At 38.4% G+C, this 24,323-nt stretch overlaps 1 protein-coding gene across 4 annotated transcripts in view; it reads right to left on the bottom strand.

Annotated features, from left to right (window-relative positions):
- The window catches only part of GTF2F2 (general transcription factor IIF subunit 2), a 175,864-nt gene that overhangs the window by 137,189 nt on the left and 14,352 nt on the right, over positions 1-24,323 (bottom strand). For all 4 annotated transcript variants that reach the window (XM_036249991.1, XM_036249992.1, XM_036249993.1 and 1 more), the window contains exons 2-4: positions 21,975-22,048; positions 7,121-7,139; positions 5,476-5,620 (exon numbers count right to left, since the gene is read on the bottom strand). In XM_036249991.1, coding sequence (XP_036105884.1) covers positions 5,476-5,620; positions 7,121-7,139; positions 21,975-22,048 — 238 coding nt within the window. The remainder of the gene's footprint in view (positions 1-5,475; positions 5,621-7,120; positions 7,140-21,974; positions 22,049-24,323) is intronic.

Below are 24,323 nucleotides of genomic sequence, written 5' to 3'. Positions count from 1 at the left end.
TATTCTTCCACCTTGTCCATCTATCCCACACTGACCTTCTTGCTGCTCCTAAAACATGCCAGGCTTGCTTCCACCTTAGGGTAAATGTGTGCCCTTGGTCTTGGAAACTTCTAGTTGACTAACTCCACATGGCTCTTTTATTTATTTTTTGTTAATCCTCACCTGAAGATATTTTTCCCACTGATTTTTAGATGGGGGGGGAACATCAACTGATTGCCTCTCACATGATGGCCCCCAGGGATTAAACCTGCAACCCAAGCACGTGCCCTTGACCAGGAATTGAACCCAAGACCCTTCAGTCCAAAGGGCGATGCTCTAATCACTGAGCCAAACCTGCCAGGCCACATGGCTCTTTTTAAAGGGATTCAAGACTGTTTAAATCCCATCTTCTCAATGGGCCCACACTAACCACACTATTAAAAATCGTAACCCCACCCAAGTACTCCTGATCCTACTTCCACTTTTTCCTCAGAGAATTTACACTTTATAGTTGATGACAGAATTTACTTATTGTATTTATTTGTTGCTATTTCCTCTTACTAAAATGAAAGTGAAAGGGTTAATAGTGTTTTTACAAAATTAAACTCCATTCTGACCAGCTATTCCTACACGTAAATACCCGAGCAGTTTTCTAAAAAACCTGGGACTGACACCCAGAGGAACCATAAAGATAAGGGGTTAGTGACGGCCTTGGGAAACTTGAAGGGACCCTAACAAAGGAGATTAATGATGGCCCAGACCTCTGCCAGAGCAGACTCCTTACCTCTGAAACCAATTACGCAGTGCCAAGAGAATGTGGTTTTTTTTTAATGTAGTCTTTTTACCTTCTATAGTTTGTAACTATAAAACCCAGCGAACAAAGGGACTTCGCTGCTGAATTCTTTTCGAGGAGTCAGCCTGCCTGCCCCCAGGCATATGCAATAAAGTCCCTTTGCCCTACACTGGCCTTGGGTTGTGGATGTGATCTCCGGCCGGGTAAGACCTTTTAGAAAGCACCATGAAGACTGAAATTCTGCTCAAATATCTCAAGACTAAATAAAAGAGGGCCTGCAAAAACATCGATTTGTTGAATTAATTAACTGCTATAGAGAGGTCATATATAATGAAACCTTAGAGCAAAAGGTCACTGTGTTTCTGTCAGTTCTAACCCTGCACTTTTTTCCCAATATTTTCTACCTTAGCAAAGGTCTCATCATTCATCCAGATGGTCAAGCCAAAAAAACTTGGAAACCATTCATACTTCTGATTCTTCCAACTCCCCACAATCAATTCTTCACCAAAAGGTGTCAAAATTACCTCTACTATCTCAAAACAGGCACTCCACTACACCAGTTCAAACATATTCATCTCTAAACTAGATTATGAAGTCCACAACTGAGCTTTCTTCCTTAGATCTAAGTGGAACTATTTAACAGGTTTTAGATGGACAATACAAGTATGACAGGTGAGAAAGCAACATGAAGAATAGGATACCGGACGATAAAAAAATGAATTTTATCTTCACTTTCTTTCCTCCTATTCATGCACACTTATTCACATACAAGTTCCAGCTCAAATTTTATCTCCACTTTTGAAGCCATTCCCAGTTCCTTCAGGCAAAGTGCATGCTTTTTTTCTATTTGTACATAACTCCACTAGAGCACTTCTGTAGCAATTCTTTTTTCACATCAGTTGCCTAATAACAGGCGTCTAGTCTTATTCTAGTACAGGGCCTAACATTAAAAATATCTGTTAAACAGATGAATGAACACCAACTCTTCATCTAGAACTGGCAATTATAAGAAAACCTAAGTTTGAACAAAAGGGTGAAAAGGACAAAAGAATGAGAAGTTATTAGCCCTGGCTGGTTTGGCTCAGCAGTTAGAATGTTGGCCCACAGACCAACGAGTCTTGAGATCAATTCTGGTCAAGGGCATATACCTCGGTTTCAGTTCAATCCCCAGCCCTGGTCAGGGTCATGTGAGGGGCAACCAGTCACTGTGTGACACATCAATGCTACCCCCCGTCTATCTGAAAATCAATGGAAAAATATCCTTGGGTGAGGATTAACAAAAAAAAAAAGGAAAGAAATAGAAGTTATCTTCCTACCAATAACCAGTACATACAAATACTAAACTAAAGACCTAAGTGGGGGTGGGGGGGAAATAAAGGCCAAAGACATAAAGCATTTCCACTTAGATAAGGTTAGAGATAAGGGTATAGCTAAATTCCCACAAAAATATTTAATAGAGAAATAAATTATTTAGAATTTCACAGAGAAATGTGGAGGTGAAAGAAAGGCTAACCGAAAATAGCCCTTAAAAATAAAACATGTTAGCCCAGTGGGGTGGTGGTTCAGGTGGTTGGGCAGCGTCCCGTACTCAAAAGGTTGCAGGTTCAATTCCAGGTGAGGGCGAATATGGAAGACAACTGGTCAATGTTTCTCTCCCCTTCTCTTTCTCTCTCAAAATCAATGGGATAACACATCCTTGGGTAAGAATTAAAAACAAAACAAAACACAAGTTCTCTCAGATAGGAATACTCAAATAGATATAAATTAATTGTATTCATAAAGTAAAGATTAAGAAGAGAGCATTGTAAAACATACCATCATTCCCTTCTAATCCCATCCTCCCAAAGACAATCAAATATGTAGAATTCAACCATTAGAAAATTTGGCTGAAAAGAGGCCTATGAAAAACCAGCAAAATACGCTAACAGAAGGAATAAAGCTAAAATCAAACTCAACACAGTGGGCGCTCTCCCTCCTGGGAGCACAGGCCCCCCCTCCCACCTCCCCCCCCTTTCCCTTTTCCCCAGGCCTGTGACCTTTACCCTTCTCTCTCCGAAACTCCAAGGCCCCTTCTTTCCCCTCTGTAACTTGTTTCCTGAGCCCATTTCTTCTACCACTGACTTCTACCTCTGTGACTTTCTAAATAAAATTTTTGAAAACAATTTTCTTATTTGGAGAAAAAACAAATAAATATGTTCTCTGACACTCCTGGGGCCCGTGCTCCCAGGAGGGAGAGCGCCCACTGTATTGAGTTTAATTTAAAAAAACAAAAACACAATGAACTCAAATAGGTTTTAATTTTTCTTAGAAAATTCTGTTTTATAGACCTGTTGCACTATTAAAAAGAAATAAAGAGCCTAAAAAGTAATTTTTTTATAAGCAAGTACAGTTGTATGCTTGAGGGAAAACAAAAATATTCAAGATAATGCTGCCTCATGTATATTTCGATGTAAAAAAAAACGTTTAATGTAAAACGGCTCAGTTACTTATACTTTGGCAGATTTAATGACCAACCAAGGTGACACTAGAGTGGTGGCTCTGAAGCTTTTTGGGTCCTATCCTCTTGAGACTGCAATAAGAGCTATGTACCTGTCCTATAGAAAAGCATGCAGACATACAATATACAGCATTTTAAATATGCCACAGCAGTCACAGAGACATGGAACCTAGTTGTAGAACTGATGCCTTAATATGCAGAAATAGCAAATGACATAAGACTCCTCAGAAAAGAAAATAAACTGTTAATAACAACTCTAGAGATTTTTTCTCAGTCATCCAATCAAAAACACTGAACATAAAAATCTCTATTGGCTGAATTTTATCAAGTGATATACACCCAGATAGAGCATTTACTATATACTGTATTGTTCTAAGTGTTTTAAATATACTTATATTTTTACATAAATGCAAATAATTGTTATCCTCATTTCACTAATAAGGAAATTAAAGCACAGAATGTCAAAGAACAATGACACAAAACAGAAATGACTAATGAGATTAAGAAGCAAAAAATTCCCTTATAGTGTACACTATCTAATAGCAACTTAGACCTGTATTTGTATTAGCACAGTTCTACAAAGCAGAACATATTGTCCAAACTCCAGAAGGATGACAACCTTAATCCCTTTCCATTCCTGCCAAGATAATCCTGATATCATATTCACTTGGGAGTACACTGTAACCAGAAATGTGAACACAAAATGTTCAAAAGAATATAACACTAACTAAAGGACTTATAAGATTAACAATGGAAGAATAATTTTGAGGATAACAAATCTTAGCTTTCTAAATTACTATCTTTTGTATAAATACCAGCAATAAATCATGCTTTGAAAAAAACTATCAATATAATATAATAAGATGTAAAAATTCTGAAACAGGGTACCTTATTCTACACGAGAAGTTCAAGTTCTCCTACCTCAAACTTTCTTCAAAGCTCTGCCTCCTTTTTACTATCTTGGTTCCATGCCTCTTCCATTCCAGGACAATCACAAAGTAAAGAAAACCTCACAGGTTCAATAGGTCTTACTAAATCCCATCAATCACAAGACAAATTTCAGACTCCCTGGATGTGTTGCATGCACAATAGACACCTGCTGACTGGATGAATCTTCTCCAGAGGAAAATGCATGTGTTTAACATTTTCTACCTCCCATAACATTACATTACAAGTTATTATAGCATCAGAATAATCCAATAAAACAATTTCTGTATGTTAAATCACATGACTGAAAATTTCTAATTTACTATTTTTTTAGATTCTCTATCCAAGGAGTAGAAAAGAAAAATTTAATTTTAAAAATTAAATTTATACAGTTAAACCAAGATACCACAAAAATTTTATCTGAGCATATTCCTTTTTTAAAACAACAATGTTCTTAACACACTGTAATTTTTACAGCTTTCTTTGTAATGTTTAATAAAGACATGACAAAATCATGGATCTTTTCTTTTATACTACCAAAAAACTCTTTGAAATATTATATATGAGACAATAGCTCCACTGAATATAGGTGGCCTGCTGCTTTAATAGCAATACTCTAAATTCGGTAAAATTTAAAAACCAAGAAATAATAAAAATGAACATATACTCTTAAGTATGCTGCAAAAAAGTTCCCTCTCTTTTTAATTCACAAACACTTGCTCTTGATTCACTGAGCTGTTAAAATATCTCATACCAAAAACACAAAATTGAACTATATTTTACACAGCGCTTCCTGGAAGTCAACACCAATTTAAGAAAGTTAATCTCTGTATTACACAGGCCCTCTTAGCATATAAAGAATATGAGAGCAAAAATTCAAACTAAAATATACCCTAATACCAAGCAGCATTTATTCAAAAAAGAAAAACAACAACAACAACAACCTACAGTTGCTGAATATCAATTTACCAAAACAGGCAAGGATGACCTTATCTTGGCAAAACTCAGAATACTGTTTCTTCAACATCCTAGAAGACAGCTTGATACACCACACTTTTCCATCTGCTTTGTTCTATTTCTTTATGCCCCAAATGCAAATTAAACAGTTCAAGTATCAGCCAAAATTTCATCAGTCACAGTAAAGAGAAGTAGCATGACATGAATAACAGGTAGAAAAATAGGTAGAATAACCTTGGTAATGACCTTAGAGTGCATGTTGAGACAGAAGATCTATTCAACACATACAGGAATCACACTGAACAATTCTATTCTCACTTACCTGATGAGCTCTCAGTAAATACTGTTAATGTTTGTCCTCCAACACTTTGCAAGACAAATGGATGTTCTCTAGGAGCGCTGACTGAAGCTGGTTTCCCACCAATATCATGAATATTTGCAAGATCCTCATTCAAAGTAAATGACACCTAACAGACATATTAAGCAGGGCTTATTACAATAGACTTTTGTATTCAAAAGTACAGAAATTGATTATAAATCAAACAATTTTTTTAAAAATGTGAATCAGATTCAGTCATTTAAGCATTTTTAAATCTTTTAATACCTAGTCATAAAAAGAGACTATTCCCATATGTCAGAATAACAGGGCTAATCTAACTATTATAAATACAAATAGCTTTCAAATATTTTCTCTAATCGAGGGGTGAAGAAATTCTATTTCTAAAATAGGAATACTCTATTCCCATATGTCAGAATAATAGGGCTAATCTAACCATTATAAATACAAATAGCTTTCAAATATTTTCTCTAATCGAGGGGTGAAGAAATTCTATTTCTAAAATAGGAATACAATTTTACCCCTAAGTTCTTTGAGGTCAAGAGACCACACCTTGTATTATTAACATCCTTAAAAAAATAAATATAGCCCAGCCAGTGTGGCTCAGTAGTTGAGTGTCGACCCATGCACCAATAGGCTGCCAGTTCGATTCCCGGTGAGGGCACATGCCCAGGTTGTGAGCCCAATCCCCAGTGAAAGGCATGCAGGAGATAGCCAATCGATGTTCTCGCTCATCAATGTTTCTATCTCTCTCCCTCTCTCTCTAAAATCAGTAGAGGAAAAAAAAAATTTATATATATATAATATATATATAAAATAAATATGTATGTGTATGTATGTATCTCCTAGAAAGTGTATGGCACATAGAAGAAAAACAGTATTTGCTGAATGAATATTTTAAGAGTATTAAGAAAGCGACTGTACTTGAAGAGGGAAAAGTGAGCTACTTGGAAAGCTTAAATATTCCCATAAGCAGACAATACATTTCTTTTTTAGGTCTTAATTACTACTGTATGAATACATGATGCTGTTTTATTTTTTAATATTTTAATAAATACAACTAAGTATGTATAAGGATAACTCAATGTTGAGGTTTAGAATAAAAAGGAATAGTAGGCATTCTTTCAAAATGATTTTTACTATATACTAGATCTCCCCAAAAGAATATCAAATTTTACATCAATGTATAAACATAAAATGCTGATCTCACAACCATGGAGAAAGATTATGAAGTATTTATTAAATATCTCTCTACTGTGCGTTAGGTACCATAAATTATGTCCTAGACTTAATGGGTCAAAATCTAAAACACTCAAAATCCAAATCAAATACCTCTGTATGCCATACTGAAATAATGCTAAAATATTACTGAAGTAACACTAAGTTTCATAAGTACTGAAGAGAGGGGATATTTTAGGTCAAAGTAGAAAAAATGCTAAGAATGAACAACTAGAAAGGAGTCCATTCATTCACACAAGAGTGGCATTTATACTATTATGTCTTCTTGACCATAAGCTACTAGGTTGATGTGGAGTTTTCCAGAATCTAAACACCATCCTCTCTTTACTATTACTAATGCACAGAAAAATAATCTCTGTTTTAAATCATATTTAAATAGAAATAATCTTACCTCAGTCCTTCCTTGATTCCTTAAAGAGAGAAAAGAAAAACATTTTAATTATTTAGATTTCATGTTTTTTCCCCCAAGTTAACACTACTGCATACTTACATAAACTATTATATTTACAGAGCTTATTTACCCATGTCTCTCCTCAACTATCCTATCTGTAATCCTATAGGCAAAACAAGTCACATTAACCCCATATGAGTATTTTATTATGAGTCTGTGTCACTTAATACTATTACAACATGCCCTAATAATATTTTATCCAAATAATAATCTTATTACAAGTCTTTCATTTATTTCTGAGCATTTTTAGCATTTGGCAGCATGTGAATGCATATTTATACAGATATATAGTATTCAGCAAATTTTACTATTTATTTTGTCTAGCTGAAGATTTTTCATTTACCTAACAAAATCTTAAAGATCAAAATTAAATATTTAAATTATAAGCAATTTTCTACACTATAAAAACAATATATGCTCATACATAAACATACAGACAAGTCAAAAGAAGTTTTAAAATAGTCATAATTCCACTGTTACCATGCTGGTACGGTAAATATCCTTCCAGACTATTTCTATATATTTGAATTACATTTTTTTAACAAATATAGAATCAATGTATACTTTATAGAATAGCCTAATTTCAAAAAAAAGTGTATTAAATACCTACTATATGCAAAGTTCTAAGTGTATTGCCCCTATTCCCAGCCAGCAGAAGCTATTAATATTTAATTAAGAGAGCCACAATGTGCCAGGATCAGATTAATTGACTGAGGGATGAGGGTAAGAGTATGGGAGTATTCCAGGATAAGAGAATAATTCAACTAAACACCAGAAATGAGATGGTATCTAGCACATTGTTTCTAACACCAATGCGTAGACTGGGGTCAAGTGGTAAAGAACCTCTTAGGCCAAACTAAGGTGTCCAGAATCTTAAACAGATTTCACTGTAGGACTTCTCAGTCTTTAATACATTAAAATGCAATGTCAATCTTCTTTTTTTTCTTTATCCTCACCCAAGGGCTTTTTTTTTTTTTTTTTGCATTTATCTTCAGATAGAGCGGGAGGGAGAGAGGGAGAGGGAGAGAGAGGAAGAGAGAGAGAAAAACATCGATGTGAGAGAGACACATCGAGTGGCTACCACCCACACAACCCCAATCAGGCTGGGGACAAACTGCAACCGAGGTATGTGCCCTTAGCAGCGGTTCTCAACCTGTGGGTCACAACCCCTCTGGGGGTCAAACGACCCTTTCACAGGGGTTGCCTAAGACATAACAGTAGCAAAATTACAGTTATGAAGTAGCAACAAAAATAATTTTATGGTTGGGGGTCACCACAACATGAGGAATTGTATTAAAGGGTCGTGGCATTAGGAAGGTTGAGAACCACTACCTTAGTGGGAACCGAACCCAGGACTCTCTGGTCCACGGGCTGACACTTAAACTGCTGAGCCAAACTGGCCAGGGCTCAATATTTTTTTTTGTTGGAGAAGTATCTAGAACAGAGGTGAAGAAATTTTAAGAGTTTACATAAAAATATGAATTTCCGCCCTGGCCGGTTTGGCTCAGCGGTTAGAGCATCCGCCTGCGGTCCCGAGAGACCCGGGTTCGGTTCCCGCTAAGGGCATGTACCTCGGTTGCAGTTTGTCCCCAGCCCTGGTCGGTCGTGCGGGTGGCGGCCACTCGATGTGTCCCTTTCACATCGATGTTTCTCTCTCTCTCTCTCTCTCTTTCTCTCTCTCTCTCTCTCTCTCTCTCTCTCTCTTCCCTCCCCCCTCTCTCTCCCTCCCACTCTACCTGATCAAAAAAGTGTCCTCGGGTGAGGATTAAAAAATATATATATATGAATTTCCAGCATCTCTTAAAGATTTGAAAGATTTGGCAAAAATATACCAATTCAGCATGACAACAATCCCCTTGACATACACAGATAGGCAGGCACTGAATTCACTACCATCCCTTCCCTATCACTCCTGAACTTGACTTCTAGAGGCACTGAATTTAACTAACTTTAAGAGAGAGGCACTGGAGGCAAAGCAAAGGAAAGATGCTGAAGGTACGTGCATAATGTTTACTGAACTGAAGGGAAGCTAATGCAAAAACCCAGGTAAAAAGTAATGAAAACTTGAGGAGGATATGACAGGATATTTAAATGGTCAGAAATGACAGAAGAGAAAATGACTGGAAGTGGGCAGCAAGAGAGAAAGGACGGATTAAAGATCATATTGACATTTCTAGTTGGGGTGCCTAGAAAATCACCCAGACGCAATTAGAAAACACTTGATGGGAGGACAACTTCATTTTCATATGTAAAAATAATTTATAATGACATCTTAGCTGAAATGATAAGAAACTGATGAACTCTGGATGAGTTAATTTTCTATAATAAAAATGGTCCTTAAAAACTTAAAACTTATTTTAAAAGGATTACATATTCTTTTGTCTTGGTGTGTGAATACTTGAAGCACACACAATCTTTTGTAGTTCTACAACTAAAATACACCCTTTCCATGAAGACCTGTGGTTAAAATTATAAACATCGACTACTTAAACACAGTAACATCTTCTGAAATGATTGATGTAAACATCTGGCTCATCCTTTCACTGACCACCCCATAATGCTGTGCAGTTTCTCCTTCATTACTATGTGTTCATTTCTCAATAACCCAGTTAGTTCTTTAGACTCCAGTCTTGTTCCTCTTGCCTTTTTTTTTTTTTTTTTTTTTTTTAATTAATCATTTGTCTTTCCTTTTTCTTACTTTTTAAATACTTCTTAGATGTGATGTCATTGGGGCCAGACTTTTCACTAAGCACGTCCTTTTGCAGGGTAAGAAAACCAACCAAATAATACCAAGTCTTTAACTGTGCTACAGGGCTGTTTTGTTTTGTTTTGAATTCCTTTTTATACATCCACCTCTTGGACATGTCAGCTCAAAAACGATGAGGTGAGACCAAATAAGGTGGGTTGCCGAGTGGGTTGAGCAGGGTAGGGTGGTCAGAGCCCAAACAGGACAGATAGGAAGTGCCTGGGGTGGAGGGGACAGCAGGGTAAGGAGGGCATCCACATAAAATTAGAATGGCTCAACAAGAAGTGTGTCAGAAGCTCGCAGGGTGAGGGCATCCACATGGGAGGATAACCGGAAGCAGGCTGCTGGAGCCCTAGAGAGGTAAGAGGCAGGCCTATGAGAGTACAGATTCAGAACAGGGGATGGAAGCCGGAATGCACTGAGGAGAGCACCCCCGTGGAGAACAGCAAAGGCAGCAGCCTAATGAGGGGTGCTATAGAGCCAAGCAGGTGAGGAGAGCATTCATCCATTGTTGGGGGAAAGAGGAGTCTGAACAAATAAGTGAATATATTACATATAACAGGAATCAGGTTTCTCACTTTCAGAAAAGAGGTACAAATATGAATGGGGAGCCCCGCCTGGTTTTGCTCAGTGGTTAGAGAGTTGGCCCTCAATCCAAAGGGTCTCAGGTTCGGTTCCAGGTCAAGGGTACGTACCTGGGTTGCAGGTTCAATCCCTAGCTATGGTAGGGGTTGTTTGGGAGGTAACCAATGGATGTGTCTCTCTCACATTGATGTCCCTTCCACTCTATCTAAAAATCAATGGAAAAATATCCTTGGGTGAGGATTAACAAAAAGAAAAAAAGAAAGGGGAGAAACTAGAACATACCCAGTAGTGTTGGACTGGGATATTGGTGTAACTTCATGATTTTTCATGTATGTCAATACAGAAATAAACACAGATGGAAAGGTGTGTGTGTGCATACACTCCCTAGCTCTGCCCACTGAAAGGGCCTGGGAGCAGATGGAACACTTATCTTAGTTTCTAGAAGGAACCAGGGCTTCTTAGAGAAATGAAGGACACCAGGACTCTGAAATGTACGGGTGAGTCTAAATCATCTATCTATGACAAAAAGTACTCAAGGAATGATGAGATCGTGTCGAAAGGCCACCAAGCTTAACACTATTGAACTGTATACTTAAAAATGTTTAAGATGCTAAGTGTTATGTTTTTGGTTTTGTTTTTTATCACAATAAGAAAAGGGGGGTGAGGCACAGGAGCCAGCTAGCAGCAGCATACACTAGCTAAATTTTGGACAATTTGAACATCAGAATAAATGATGATGGTAACAAATTATAACGCAATAAAGAAAACTGGAATCCACGAGATCATATTAACATAGATAAATAAATGGATAAAGTGGAAAATTTGATGGTGAATAAAATTTTTAGTCTCAAAGTACCACCCCACAGAATACTTAATAATTACAAAGGGGAAAAGAGCCCTGGCCGGTTTGGCTCAGCGGTTAGAGCGTTGGCCTGCGGTCTGAAGAGACCTGGGTTCGGTTCCTGCTAGGGGCGCGTGCCTCGGTTGCAGTTTGTCCCCGGCCCTGGTTGGGTCATGTGGGTGGCAGCCACTTGATGTGTCCCTTTCACGTCAATGTTTCTTTCTCTCTCTCTCCCTCTCACCCTATCTGAACAAAATATCAAAAAATGTCCTCTGGTGAGGTTAAAAAAAAACAAAGGGTAAAAGACTACATTTATAGTGAAAAAGCTTAGAGGACACTCCTTAATCAAGTGATCAAAATTACCACTACCAGTAATGGGACAAAATGAAAACATGGAAACCTTGCTAGAAAATAGTTAGAACCCAGCTTCACCTTTGCAACATTCTTACCAAAGATGCATAACCTGAATCTAATCATTAAAACATCAGACAAACCCAAGACTGTTGACATTTACAACCCTAGAAAAGAATTCCAAATGTTCTAGATTTAAGGAAACTAAAGAGACCTGACAACAGAACCCAACAGTCTTGTGGAATGGATCTTTCTGCTATGACACATTATGAAGACAATGGACAAACCTTGAATAAAGTCAAGGATTAGGCAGCAGTACAATTTGATGTCAATCTACTGATTTGGAGGGGTGTGCTGTGATTATAATGGAGAATGTCCTTGTTTATAGTAAAAAAAAAAAAAAAAAGTTCTTTATTCTATTCTTCCAACTTTTTTGTAGCTTGTGATTGTTTTTAAAAATATTAAATAATTTAAAAGTGTGCCCAGTTTACTTATTCCCTTACTAAGGAATTTGAGAATGTTACTAATTTTTCTCTAAACAATGTTGAAATGAATATCCTTATATAACTTTTGCATCACTAACTTATTACTTCCATGGGATAAGTTCCTAGAAACTGCTAGCTCAAAAGCATGATATTTTATTATTAATATTTCTAGCCTTCTCATTATCCCAGTCCTACACTACTGGATCAATTTGTCTGTTTTTCTATAAGGGCAGCAACAAGAACTAAACATAATGCATGCACAGTAAGCTAACTGGAAGAGAAAACAGTGGAATTTTTATTCTACTTTGTTCTGAGCAGCCATATGTGTGTACACGCACACACGTGTGTGTATACACACACAAACGCACATGTTGCCAGACTGCCTTCAAAAAGTTTGTAATGATTTAAACTCCTATCAATATTATTACATTGTTCTAAACTTAGCCAATTTTATAACTGAAAAATTACCTCATTTTGTTTGCATACTTTTATAGGTGGGCCCCCATATGACACTGAATATTAAATATGTTTAGAAACAAAGCTAGAAATTAAGTCTCTGAGATAAGCCATATTAGTACAGACTGCATGATAGTAAAATACAACATATATCAAAGATTTAGAAAACTTCCAGTTTTCTGAGACAGGATGGTGATGTTTAAAAATTAAACAAGCTAAAGCAAAACTAAAAATTAACTAAAATGTAGTACAAATTAGATGTCCAAAGGTATAAAAATAATCTAAGTACAGCCCTGGCTGGTGTGGCTCAATTGGTAGAGTGTCATCCCGTGCACCGAGAGTTCTCCGGTTCGATTTCCAGTCAGGGCACATGCCCAGGTTACAGGTTTGATCCCTACTTGGGGTGCATGTGGGAGGCAACTGATCAATGTTTCTCTCTCTCTAAAAATCAATAAAAACATATTTTAAAAAATAATTAAAAGAATCCAAGTACAATGGTTTAGGAACATTGCATAAATTGCTTGACAAAATATGGCCCAAATGTTACTAACCTAAAAAGGCTGTTACTCTCATCTTATTCAAAACTGGACTATACTTTTCCAGGTACTAAACCAGAACCAAGCTTGGGAAGAGCTGCGTCTTTTCTCCCTGCCTTCTGTCTCTCCAAAGTCCTCTTCACCACAGCCCTGTCTCTGCTGGAACAAACCACCACACCATGTAAATCTTCCTAGCTCTGACTATTGCACACAAGCTACTGGTTACTTACCTTGGGAGATTAGATGAGGAGAGGTCCATACACATACCACATTAGCACAATGAAGGATCTCCTGTTTGTATTGTGTAGTGTGTGTTGCCATGATAGTAGGTAAACACTTAATGACTAGTTTACATGCCCTGAACCAGTAAGGTATTAATACCATCTCCTTTTTTTTCCCCTTACATTTTTTTTTTTATCCTCACCCGAGGACATTTTTTGATATTTTGTTCAGATAGAGTGGGAGGGAAAGAGAGAGAGAGAGAGAAAAACATCGATGTGTAAGGGACACATCCAGTGGCTGCCACCCACACGACCCAGCCAGGGCCAGGGACAAACTGCAACTGAGGTACATGCCCTTAGCGGGAACCAAACCCGGGTTTCTCTGGACCGCAGGCTGACGCTCTAACCGCTGAGCCAAACCGGCCAGGGCTCCCCCTTACATTTTTTGAGAGAAGAAGGGAGAAGGGGAGAGAAACAGCAATGCCAAAGCAATACATCGAGTCCGGCTGGTGTGGCTCAGTGGTTGAGCATCGACCCATGTACCAAGAGGTCACTGGTTTCATTCCCAGTCACGACACATGCCCAAATTATGGGCCGATCCCCATGTAGGAGGCAGCCAATCGATGTTCTCTCTCATCGATGTTTCTATCTCTCTCTCCCTCTTCCTCTCTCTCTAAAATCAATAAAGGGGAAAAAAAATTTTTTTTAAGCAATACATCCATATGCTGCCTCTTGCACGCCCTCTACTGGGGATCACAACACGGGCATGTGCCCTTGACCAGAAATTGAACCAGTAACCTTTTGGTGCACAGGATAATGCCCAATCAACTGAGTCACACCAGCCAGAGCAATACCATCTCCTTTTAACAGATTAGGAAACAGAGAGGGTACACAACTCACTCAGTCACATAACTAGTAAGTGACAAGGTCAGGATAAAGCCAAGAGCTGAATGACTCCTAAGTTCATATTCAAACCCAGTACACCATACTGCCTTTTTTTTTAAATCCTCACCCGAGGATATTTCTCCATTTATCTTCAGATAGAGTGGGATGGAGGGAGGAAGAGAGAGAGAGAGAGAGAGAGAGAGAGAAACACTTTTGTGAGAGAGATATCAACTGGTTGCTTACTGCACGACCCCAGCCCTGGGACAAACCATAACCGAGGTATGTGCCCTTGGCCGGAACCGAACCTGCAATTCTTTGGTCCGCAGGCCGACACTCACTGAGTCGAACCATCCAGGGCTACCATGTCTTTTAAAACCTTAGTTGTTTTTATTTTTTTACCCACAGACTTTTTTTTTTAACCACACAGATAACCCATAAACTGATTAATCTCCTTCTGACAGTTGATTATATATCTTGTAGTCTTAAAAATATTTGAAGACTGCCCTGGCCAGTTTGGCTCAGCGGTTGAGCCTTGGCCTGCGGACCAGAGAGTCCTGGGTTTGGTTCCCCCTAGGGGCACGTACCACCAAAAAAAAAAATTTTGAAGACATTTTCACCTGACTTGCCCTAAACTGTCTCTTAACAGCTCTGGTACCTGCAAATGTTCCTTACAGGACACTGATATTTTTAGTTTTCTCATTATCCTAGTCTCACTCTACGGAATGAACATATTTGCCCACGTCTCTAAGTGCAGCACTAAGAACTGAACACAGTGTTTGCACTGTAAGCTAACTGGCAAAGAAAAGAGTGCGATTGTCATCCTACTTCACATTCTAAACAACAAACATCTATTAATGGATCCTTTTGTTTTAGCTACATAAGCTTGCTGACTCATATTTAGCTTGAAATGAACAAAAATTCTGATAACCTAGTCATATGCATTGCTAAACCATTCCTCACTCATCCTACACTTATTTAATAGTGAACTTAGAATGTCATAAGAGAAATGAAAACTAAGTAAATTAGTAATATAAACAAGATAGCCAAGAGACCTATTATGGAAACAGTGGTTTTCCAGTATTTCCATAGCAATCTTAGTGTACTAATTACTACAAAGCTGTTCTCATCATTAGAAAGATTTAGATCTTCTATGAGACAAGACTGATTATACATCATGTATGTAGAAAATCTGACAGAACTTTTATCTATATAGAAAATACACATTTACTGCTCCTTATCTGCCTCTTATATTAACATAGAAACCCCTCTTTAACCACAAGATTCTCTTATAAGAAATTCTGGTGGTTTACTTTTTCCTCAACTACCGTTGAGGAAGCTGATTTAAATACACCATTTCAAGTCACCTCTACTGAGGATCATATTTTCAAGAGAACTGAAAGACTGAAGTGAGAAAAGCAAGGAATGAAAGCACTGGTCATGTACCCTAAAGGAGAAAGAAAGAAAAATGGAGAAAAATAAACCATAGCCTTAGAACTAAATATAAGAATGACAGCCCTGGCCGGTTTGGCTCAGCGGTTAGAGCGTCCACCTGCGGTCCGGAGAGACCCGGGTTCGGTTCCCGCTAAGGGCATGTACCTCGGTTGCAGTTTGTCCCCGACCCTGGTTGGTCGTGCGGGTGGCAGCCACTCGATGTGTCCCTTTCACATCGATGTTTCCCTCTCTCTCTCTTCCTCTCTCTCCCTCCCACACTGTCTGTACAAAAAATGGAAAAATGTCCTCGGATGAGGATTTAAAAAAATAAATAAATAAATAAATATAAGAATGACAAAGAGAACAAAATCAGAGTTTTGTGTGTCTCCGGAACCTAAATGAGTTTGAGAAATACTTAGCTATGTGTAGAATAGATTAAAATATTTTAAAACTGCGTCCATATCAAGCATCATCATAATCTGTATGCAGAGCGATCTGGAGGGTTACATACTGAACTATTACTCTTAGCCACCACTAAGAAATCGGAAATCAGATATTTTTTCTTTTTATTTTGTACAAAGATGATATTTAAAAGAAACAGGCATGTATTGCTAATAATAAAACACACACAAAATACTCTATCTGTATGTGGCTTTGGGTGACCCTTAGAGGGGTCAACAATGCCAGCAATAAAATCAAACTGGTATCACATGAAAGAATATACACACACACACACACACACACACACACACTCTTGTTACTATTAAGGGAAAACATATAGTTTATTGTCAAAACCAGGACACTCTGTAGAGTGAAAGAGGGGACACTATTAATAATTACACAAGGAAAATGAGTATACTGGGACTGTTGTAGGCAAACCTGGGGTAGGTCACCCTACGTATATTAGATGCAACTATGTAAACCATCTGCTTTAAACTAAGGGAGAAAAAGAGTTTGGAATTTTCTATCAAGCAATGGTTGATGAAGAAAAATTGCAGCACACCCATTATTATTTATTTACCATGCTTTAGTTTAATACCTTACTTTAGTGATCAAAGTAGTACTACTTAGGTTCGTCTAGCTTTCCTAGAACCTTGGTTTCTTTTTCTGTATTTCTTATCATAGCTCCATCCTCCCCACACCAAAGAAAAATTCTGCATTCCTCAAGCAGGTATTTTCTTCACCCAGAGGTTTCAGAAATGCAATATTCATGGTAAAAATAAATAAAAGTAAAATAATAATAATAATAGAGACCATGTGATTTTACAAAGCATTTTAACAAACCCTAAGCTATTTCATTTTTCTCATAAACACTCTATGGGTTGGTTGGGAGGCATTATTATGCACATTTTACAAACAACAAAACTAAGACTGAGATGACTAAGGTCCAAGGCCAAAGACAACTATCAGCAGCCACTTAGGACCTGAACCCAGTCTTGAGCTCTAGTGTGGTCATTTGATAATACAGTCGTCCCTCACCACTTCGCACTTCGACGTTCACGGTTTTTTCAAACATTATACTATATTGGAAAAATACGGATAGAGTGAAGCAGCAAACATCGAAGCACAAAGTGGTGAGGGACAACCATACATAAATAATCCTACTTCGCGGAAACTCATTTATCGCAGTAGAGTCTGGAACTGATTAACCGCAATAAACAAGGGCCGGCTGTACTATGCGTTCAGTATTTAAATACATTTTTCCTTTACCCTGTCTTTTTTCAGTGACATACGATTCCAAGATTTTATTACGTGGCTCTTATTTCCAGTAAAATCAATTGTAAGATATTCTGAAGCCCAAAACAGAAAAAGTAGATCATTATCTTCAATACCAAGGATTCCAGAAAAAAAGACCACCACAGACTTTGCTTAAAAGTACGCATTCGGCCCTAGCCAGTTTGGCTCAGCGGTTGGAGCGTCAGCCTGTGGTCCGGAGAGACCCGGGTTCGGTTCCCACTAAGGGCACGTACCTCGGTTGCAGTTTGTCCCCGGCCCTGGTTGGGTCATGCGGGTGGCAACCACTCGATGTGTCCCTTTCACGTCAATGTTTCTCTCTCCCTCCCTCCTACTCTATCTGAACAAAAAATGGAAAAATGTCCTCTGGTGAGAATTAAAAAAAAAAGTACACATTTGCCCTGGCCACTTTGCCTCAGTGGTTAGAGCACTGGCCAGTGGACCAATAAGCCATGGGTTTGATTCCAATCAAGAGCACGTACTTTGGTTGTGGTTCATCCCTGGCCCTGGCTGGGGTCATGCAGGAGGCAACCAGTTGATGTGTCCCTCTCATGTCAATGTTTCTCTCTCTCCCTCTCTCTCTATCTGAAGATAAATGGAAAAATATCCTTGGGTGAGGATTTAAAAAAAGTGTGCATTCCTTTTTTCTTTCAATAAAAGTAGAACTCACAAAAAATGTGATTTATCTACAACTTTCCAAGAACATGTTCACTTTATAAACATATAAAGTTAAACATACAAAGAAATCATAACTATTTCCATATTATCTCACTGGATTAACATAAAAGGCCTGTAAAACAGGAAACTTTAGGGATAAGGGTGTAAACACAGATTAAGTGACCTGTACAAAGTAAATGATAGAGCTGGAACTAGAACCTGCTGGAGTTTTCTTACCACTCAAAGGCCTAAATTCAAACCTGATTCCACTATTAAATGTGTAGTTATTTTTTGACAAAGAAGATAATGCCTGTCTCTACCCAACTTTAAGAACTTCGGATATATCCCGGCTGGTGTGGCTCAGTAGTCGTGTCGACACACGCACTAAGAGGTCGCTGGTTCGATTCCTGATCAGGGCACATGCCCAGGTTGTGAGCCTGATCCCCAGTGGGGGGCATGCAGGAGGTGGCCAATCAATGTTCTCTCTCATCGACGTTTCTATCTCTCTCTCCCTCTCCCTTCATCTCTCTGTAAAAATCAATGAAGAAAAAAAACTTCAGATATAAAAGCATGCCTGCTTCTAATCCACATCTTATCAGAACAAAATGAGAGAGAGAGAGAGAAAGAGAGAGAGAGAAACATGGATGTGAAAAACATCTATCGGCTGCCTCCTGCACACGCTCTACTGGGAAATGAGCCCAAATTAAAGTATATGTTTTAAACAAAGGCAAGTTCTGCCCAGCCAGTGTGACTCAGTGGACTGAGCATTGTCCATGGACTGAGAGGTCCCGGTTTGATTTCTGGTCAGGACACATGCCCGGGTTGTAGGCTCGATCACTAGTAGAGGGCGTGCAGGAGGTAGTCAATGGATGTTTCCCTCTCATGAATGTTTCTCTCTCGCCCATCCACAATCTCTAAGAAAAAAGAAAAAAAAATCAATAAAAACCTATTTTTAAATAAATAAATTAAAGGCAAGTAAGATAAAGAACAAAGTACTTAAGGGTATAAACACATGAAGTATCAAAGTTTGTTAAAAACACAGCAATATCCAAAAATGGATAATGTTCTTCCAAAGAACAAAATCCAGAGGCTGTTCACCAAATCCAAACTCCACAGCTGACTGGTTTTAATGAGAAAACTTTTAAATGACACCCTCTTCTACCCTCCTCCAAAAAAAGTATAACCCTTGCATAGAGACAGTGGGCATTTTAAGCTAAAAAAAGATGTCTAGGTTCTATACTTAGGGAGAAAAAGCAGGAAAAATGTATGCCTTAAAAATGTTCACATTCTGCCCTGGCCAGTTTGGCTCAGCAGTTAGAACGTTGACCCGCAGTCCAGAGACCTGGGTTCAGTTCCCGCTAAGGGCATATACCTCGGTTGCAGTTAGTCCCCGGCCCTGGTTGGGTCATGTGGGTGGCAACCACTCGATGTGTTCCTTTTACGTCGATGTTTCTCTCTCTCTCTCCCCCTCCCATTCTATCTGAACAAAAAATGGAAAAATGTCCTTGGATGAAGATAAAAAAAAAAATGTTCACATTCTGCCCTGGCTGGGTGGCTCAGATGGTCAGAATGTTGTCTTGATATGCCACGGTGTGGGTTTGAACCCATTAGGGTACATATGAGAAACAACCAATGAGTGCATAAATAAGTGGAACAACAAACTGATGTTTCTCTCTCTCATTTTCCCTTCCTCTCTCTCTAAAATCAGTAATTTTTTTAATTAGAAAAAAAGATGTTCTCATTCTGATATTTTAACTCTTTTGTAACTAAAGAATAGCTATTATTACTAAATTTGTCACGGTAGTTTTTATTTATTGAACCAATAAAAATTTACTAAGTGCCTATTATGCTAGGCACTGTTCTAGACCCTGGAGATATAACAGTCAATAGGACAGAAATCCTGACGTTGTGGGATGGAGCTTATACTCTAGCAGGACAGATGAACAACATATAAACATAAATACAGTATGTTAGATGGACACTGTAGAAGCTGAAAGAATGGTGGTAAGTTCTACAAGGGGGAATAAGAGAAATAAAGTACTGGGTGCTATTTTATAAAGAATAGTTAGAAAAGGCCTAACTGAGCTAATATTAGGCATGGGGATGTGTAAAGGAAAAGTGTTCCTGAAAGAACAAACAGAAAAAGAACAATTATTAAGCTTGAGATGCTTTTTGAGATATCCAAGGGGAAACATCAAAGAGGTGGTCAGATATATGAGTCTTGGAAATCAGGGGAGAGGCCATACTTGAGATATATCTTTAAATCAACCTGATATGCCAAGAAATCAGATGAGACCATCTAGGAAGTCAGTCAAAGAGAGAGAAGAAAAGAACTAAAAACTGAGCCTTAGGGCCATACTGCATTTAGAGATTGAGAAGATGAGAAGGAGCTAGCAATAGAGACTGAGCAGGAACAGACAGTGAGTGAAGAGGAGAATCAAGAAAGTGGTGTCCCAGAAGTGAAGTGAAAAAAAGGGATTGGGTATAGAAGTGATCAATTATGTTAAATTCTGTTAAAGGTCAATTAAGAGGGCTGCTAACTGACTGTTAGATTTAGAATGTAGATAGGACAGATTGCAAAAATAGGCCACAGATTCTTTGCAACAACTCACACCCAGAGGTGTAACCTATTGCTCCACCCTTGAAATTGGGCTTGGCTATGGGAGTTGCATTGAACAGGACTTTGGCAAACAAGACGCAAGAACAAGCTTGCAAAGTGCTTGTGCACTGGGGCTCCCCCTCTCCTGCTACTAGGAATTCTTTCACCATCCTGTGAATGCGTATGCTGGAGATGATGGCCACTGCCCCAGCTGATAGCAAGCCAATGACTAGACACATGAGTGAGGCCATTCAAGCCAGGAAGACCAGTCAGGTCAGCCCTAAACAGAACTGCCCCATAGAAATAAGCACATAAAATGGTTTTTGTTCTCAACCACGAAATTTGGGGGTGGTTTGTTTTGAAGCAAAAGCTTAATAAAGAGGAAGATAATGATGACAGATAAGAACGATTTCAATGGAGTAGCAGGCATAGAAATCTGGTTAGAGCTGGATTAAGAATGAATGGACAGCCCTGGCTGGTTTGGCTCAGAGGTTAGAGTGTCGGCCCGCAGAACGGAGAGTCCCGGGTTCGGATCCCACTAAGGGCACGTACCTCAGTTGCAGTTTGTTCCCAGCCCCTGTTGGGGTTGTGTGAGTGGCAACCCCTCGATGTGTCTCTCTCACATTGATGTTTCTCTCTCTCTCTCTCTTCCTCCCTCTCTCCCTCCTGCTTTATCTGACGATACATGCCCAAAAAAAAAATGTCCTTGGGTGAGGATAAAAAAAAAAGAATGAATGGACAGTAAGAATGGAACACAAAGCCTCTGGCTGACACCGGCTGAGCTTTGAAGGATTACCTTTCTAACAAGGCCACTTCCTCCACCAGGAAACTACACTGTTACATTTTTTTCCGGGTGTTCTCTACCCTCTTGCAATAGGGGTACACTGGCAAAATCCTTCTACTGAAGCACTTAATTTGACACACCCAGTTATGGCAATCTAAGCACACCTCCTCACAAGATGTGCAAAGGATGGAGGGTTGAGAGAGCCACATACTCTGCTCCTTTTTGCCAGTAAGTTTTACCAATAAATTTGACTTTATATTTACACCTGTCAGTAGGGGGAGCAATACGAGTGTGTTTGTGTATACACATGTGCACATACGGCTCCTTGCAGGGCACCTAACCATCTCTTAACTAACTTTGACATGCTCATTACTTCTCATTTTACAGGTAAAATTCTGAAAAACACTGTAATTCCATTTAAAAGCACTTATAAAAAACTTTTAAACAGCTTTTTTAAATGTCAAAAATATACAAATAACTCACTTGGCAATCCGCAGCTTCCCGACTTCACCCCTTCCAGAGGCTTTAGCCCATTGCTGTGACAAATATTTAGGAACCTAAAACAAAGTAAAATACTAATAAGACTATGTTTTGGATACTAACAAATCATTTTAAACATAAAATGATACACTGCTTCCATTTAACTTTCTGCCTGTAATAAATAATCATTAATATCAAGTTCTCATTGTGTTTTGCACTATAAAGATATGTAAGAAATGGCCCAGCCGGTGTGGCTCAGTGGATTGAGCGTCATCCCATGGACTGAGAGGTCCCGGTTCGATTCCCGGTCAGGGCACATGCCCAGGTTGCAGGCTCGATCCCCAGTGCGGGGCATGCAGGAGGCAGCCAATCATTGTGTCTCTCTCACACTGATGTTTCTATTTCTTTCTCCCTTCCTCTCTCTCTAAAGAAATCAATAAAAACATATTTAAAAAAACAAAGATATGTAAGAAATGGCCCTGGACGTTTTTGCTCAGTGGTTGGAGCATCAGCCTGCGGACCAAAGAGTCTTGGGTTCAACTCCAGTCAAGGAGGGCACATACCTTAGTTGCAGTTCGGTCCCCGAACCTGTTCGGGGTTGTGCAGGAGGCAACCAATCAATGTGTCTCTCTCATGTTGATGCCCACTTCCCACTTTATCTGAAGATAAATGGAAAAGCATCCTTGGGTAAGTATTTAAAATATGTGTGTGTGTGTGTGTGTGTGTGTGTGTGTGTGTGTGTAAGAAATAAGTTTAGTTCTCAAAGAGCCTGAAGTCAATCAAGTTGGTGACACAAAACTAACATGGGTCAAATAACTTAACAATAATGAAGTATTAACTTATGTTCCCAAATAAGTCCAATAAAAGTTCAGTGATGAGAAAGGGTACCAGAAAAGACTTCTCAGAGCAGCATAACACTCTGACATGGTATTATTTAGGAAACCACTAAGTTTAAGATTATTTCAAAAGTTAAGTTTTATTATGTATATAAGACTGTAACTGATCAATATGAAGGATCTGCTAAAATAAAAGAAATTATTAAATATAATAGATAACACTATATAACACTTACCATTTTCCCGACACTATTATAACTACTTTCCATACATTCATGCATTTAATCCTCACATCTCTATGAGGTACGTACTGTTGATTACACCAATTTTACAGATGACAGTCTGAGGCACCCAGGGACTATATAATTTAGCCTAGGTTATATAACTAGCAAATGATGGAGCCAGAATTGGCAGTCTGGCTCCAGAATCTATATAACCAATACACTACATTGTGCCTGTAATTACATATATGCGATCAGAAGGGTTTTAATTTTCAAAATGGTTAAGAAAATATATGTTGAATCCTCCTATGTACCTTAACTGGTTTCTTCTAAGAAGTAGTTTGAACTCTAGAATCATCGCATACCTTTATAATTATCCTACTGTGAAGAGTGAGGTGTTATATATACAGCATAAAGCACAATGCTTACACAAAGCAAGTACTCAATGAGTGTCAAATGTCGTTATTATTTCCCACAATAATCCTGGAATAATAATATGAACATGAATGTATAAATGAGTCAGAGAGAGCTTCCAAAGCTAGAAAGAAAAAAATCTATTTCGCAAGATTTTATTTGCAAAATGAACCACTTGACTATTAGCCAAACAAATTGCAGTGCTTTAAATACAGCAAAAATTCGGGAATAAAAGGGTCAAAAGGGGACCCTCATTTGTTTATTTATATATGCATTCTTTATAATAAAATTATTTAAACACTGCTATGTGCCAGATAGTTTCCTAAACGTTAGGAAAGGAAAAAGGGGGCAGGGAGTCAACAGTGTCAGATACCATGCTGGAATTTGACATCCATTATCCCAATTAACCCTTCAATCACCCCACAAATGCTTCATCATTCCCCTCATTCTATCGATAAGAAAACTGAGGCTCAGAGAACTGAAATAACCCAGTTAGCTAGTATCAGATACAAAACTTAACTCCAGATTGGTCTGGTGTCCTCTTTCTTACACCACTAAAGAAAAGGTAAAAGATCAAAGAAAGAGGGTTCTAAAGATTTCACATCTTAACAAAATTTTAACTACACTGCACTCCACTTATTCAGACAAACTTAGAGGACTAGGCAAACTCCCTATCGTAACTGCATTTACCTATTTGGTCTCTTTTGATAATGGATGAGAAGAAAATCCATTAAAACACAGAGAGGATTTATTGACCAGGTAACTGAAAACTCCAGAGGTAGCTTTAAGGTGGCTTGATTAAGGGCTCAGAGATGTCACCAGGCCTCTTTCACCATCTCTTACATGCTGACTCACTTCTTTGACAACTCTTCCTTTTGTGT

Source organism: Molossus molossus, unplaced genomic scaffold (assembly GCF_014108415.1).
Source record: "Molossus molossus isolate mMolMol1 unplaced genomic scaffold, mMolMol1.p scaffold_m16_p_9, whole genome shotgun sequence".
Lineage (NCBI taxonomy): Eukaryota > Metazoa > Chordata > Mammalia > Chiroptera > Molossidae > Molossus > Molossus molossus.
The sequence above is the reverse complement of the archived record's forward strand: the minus strand, read 5'-3'. Positions and strand labels throughout refer to the sequence as shown.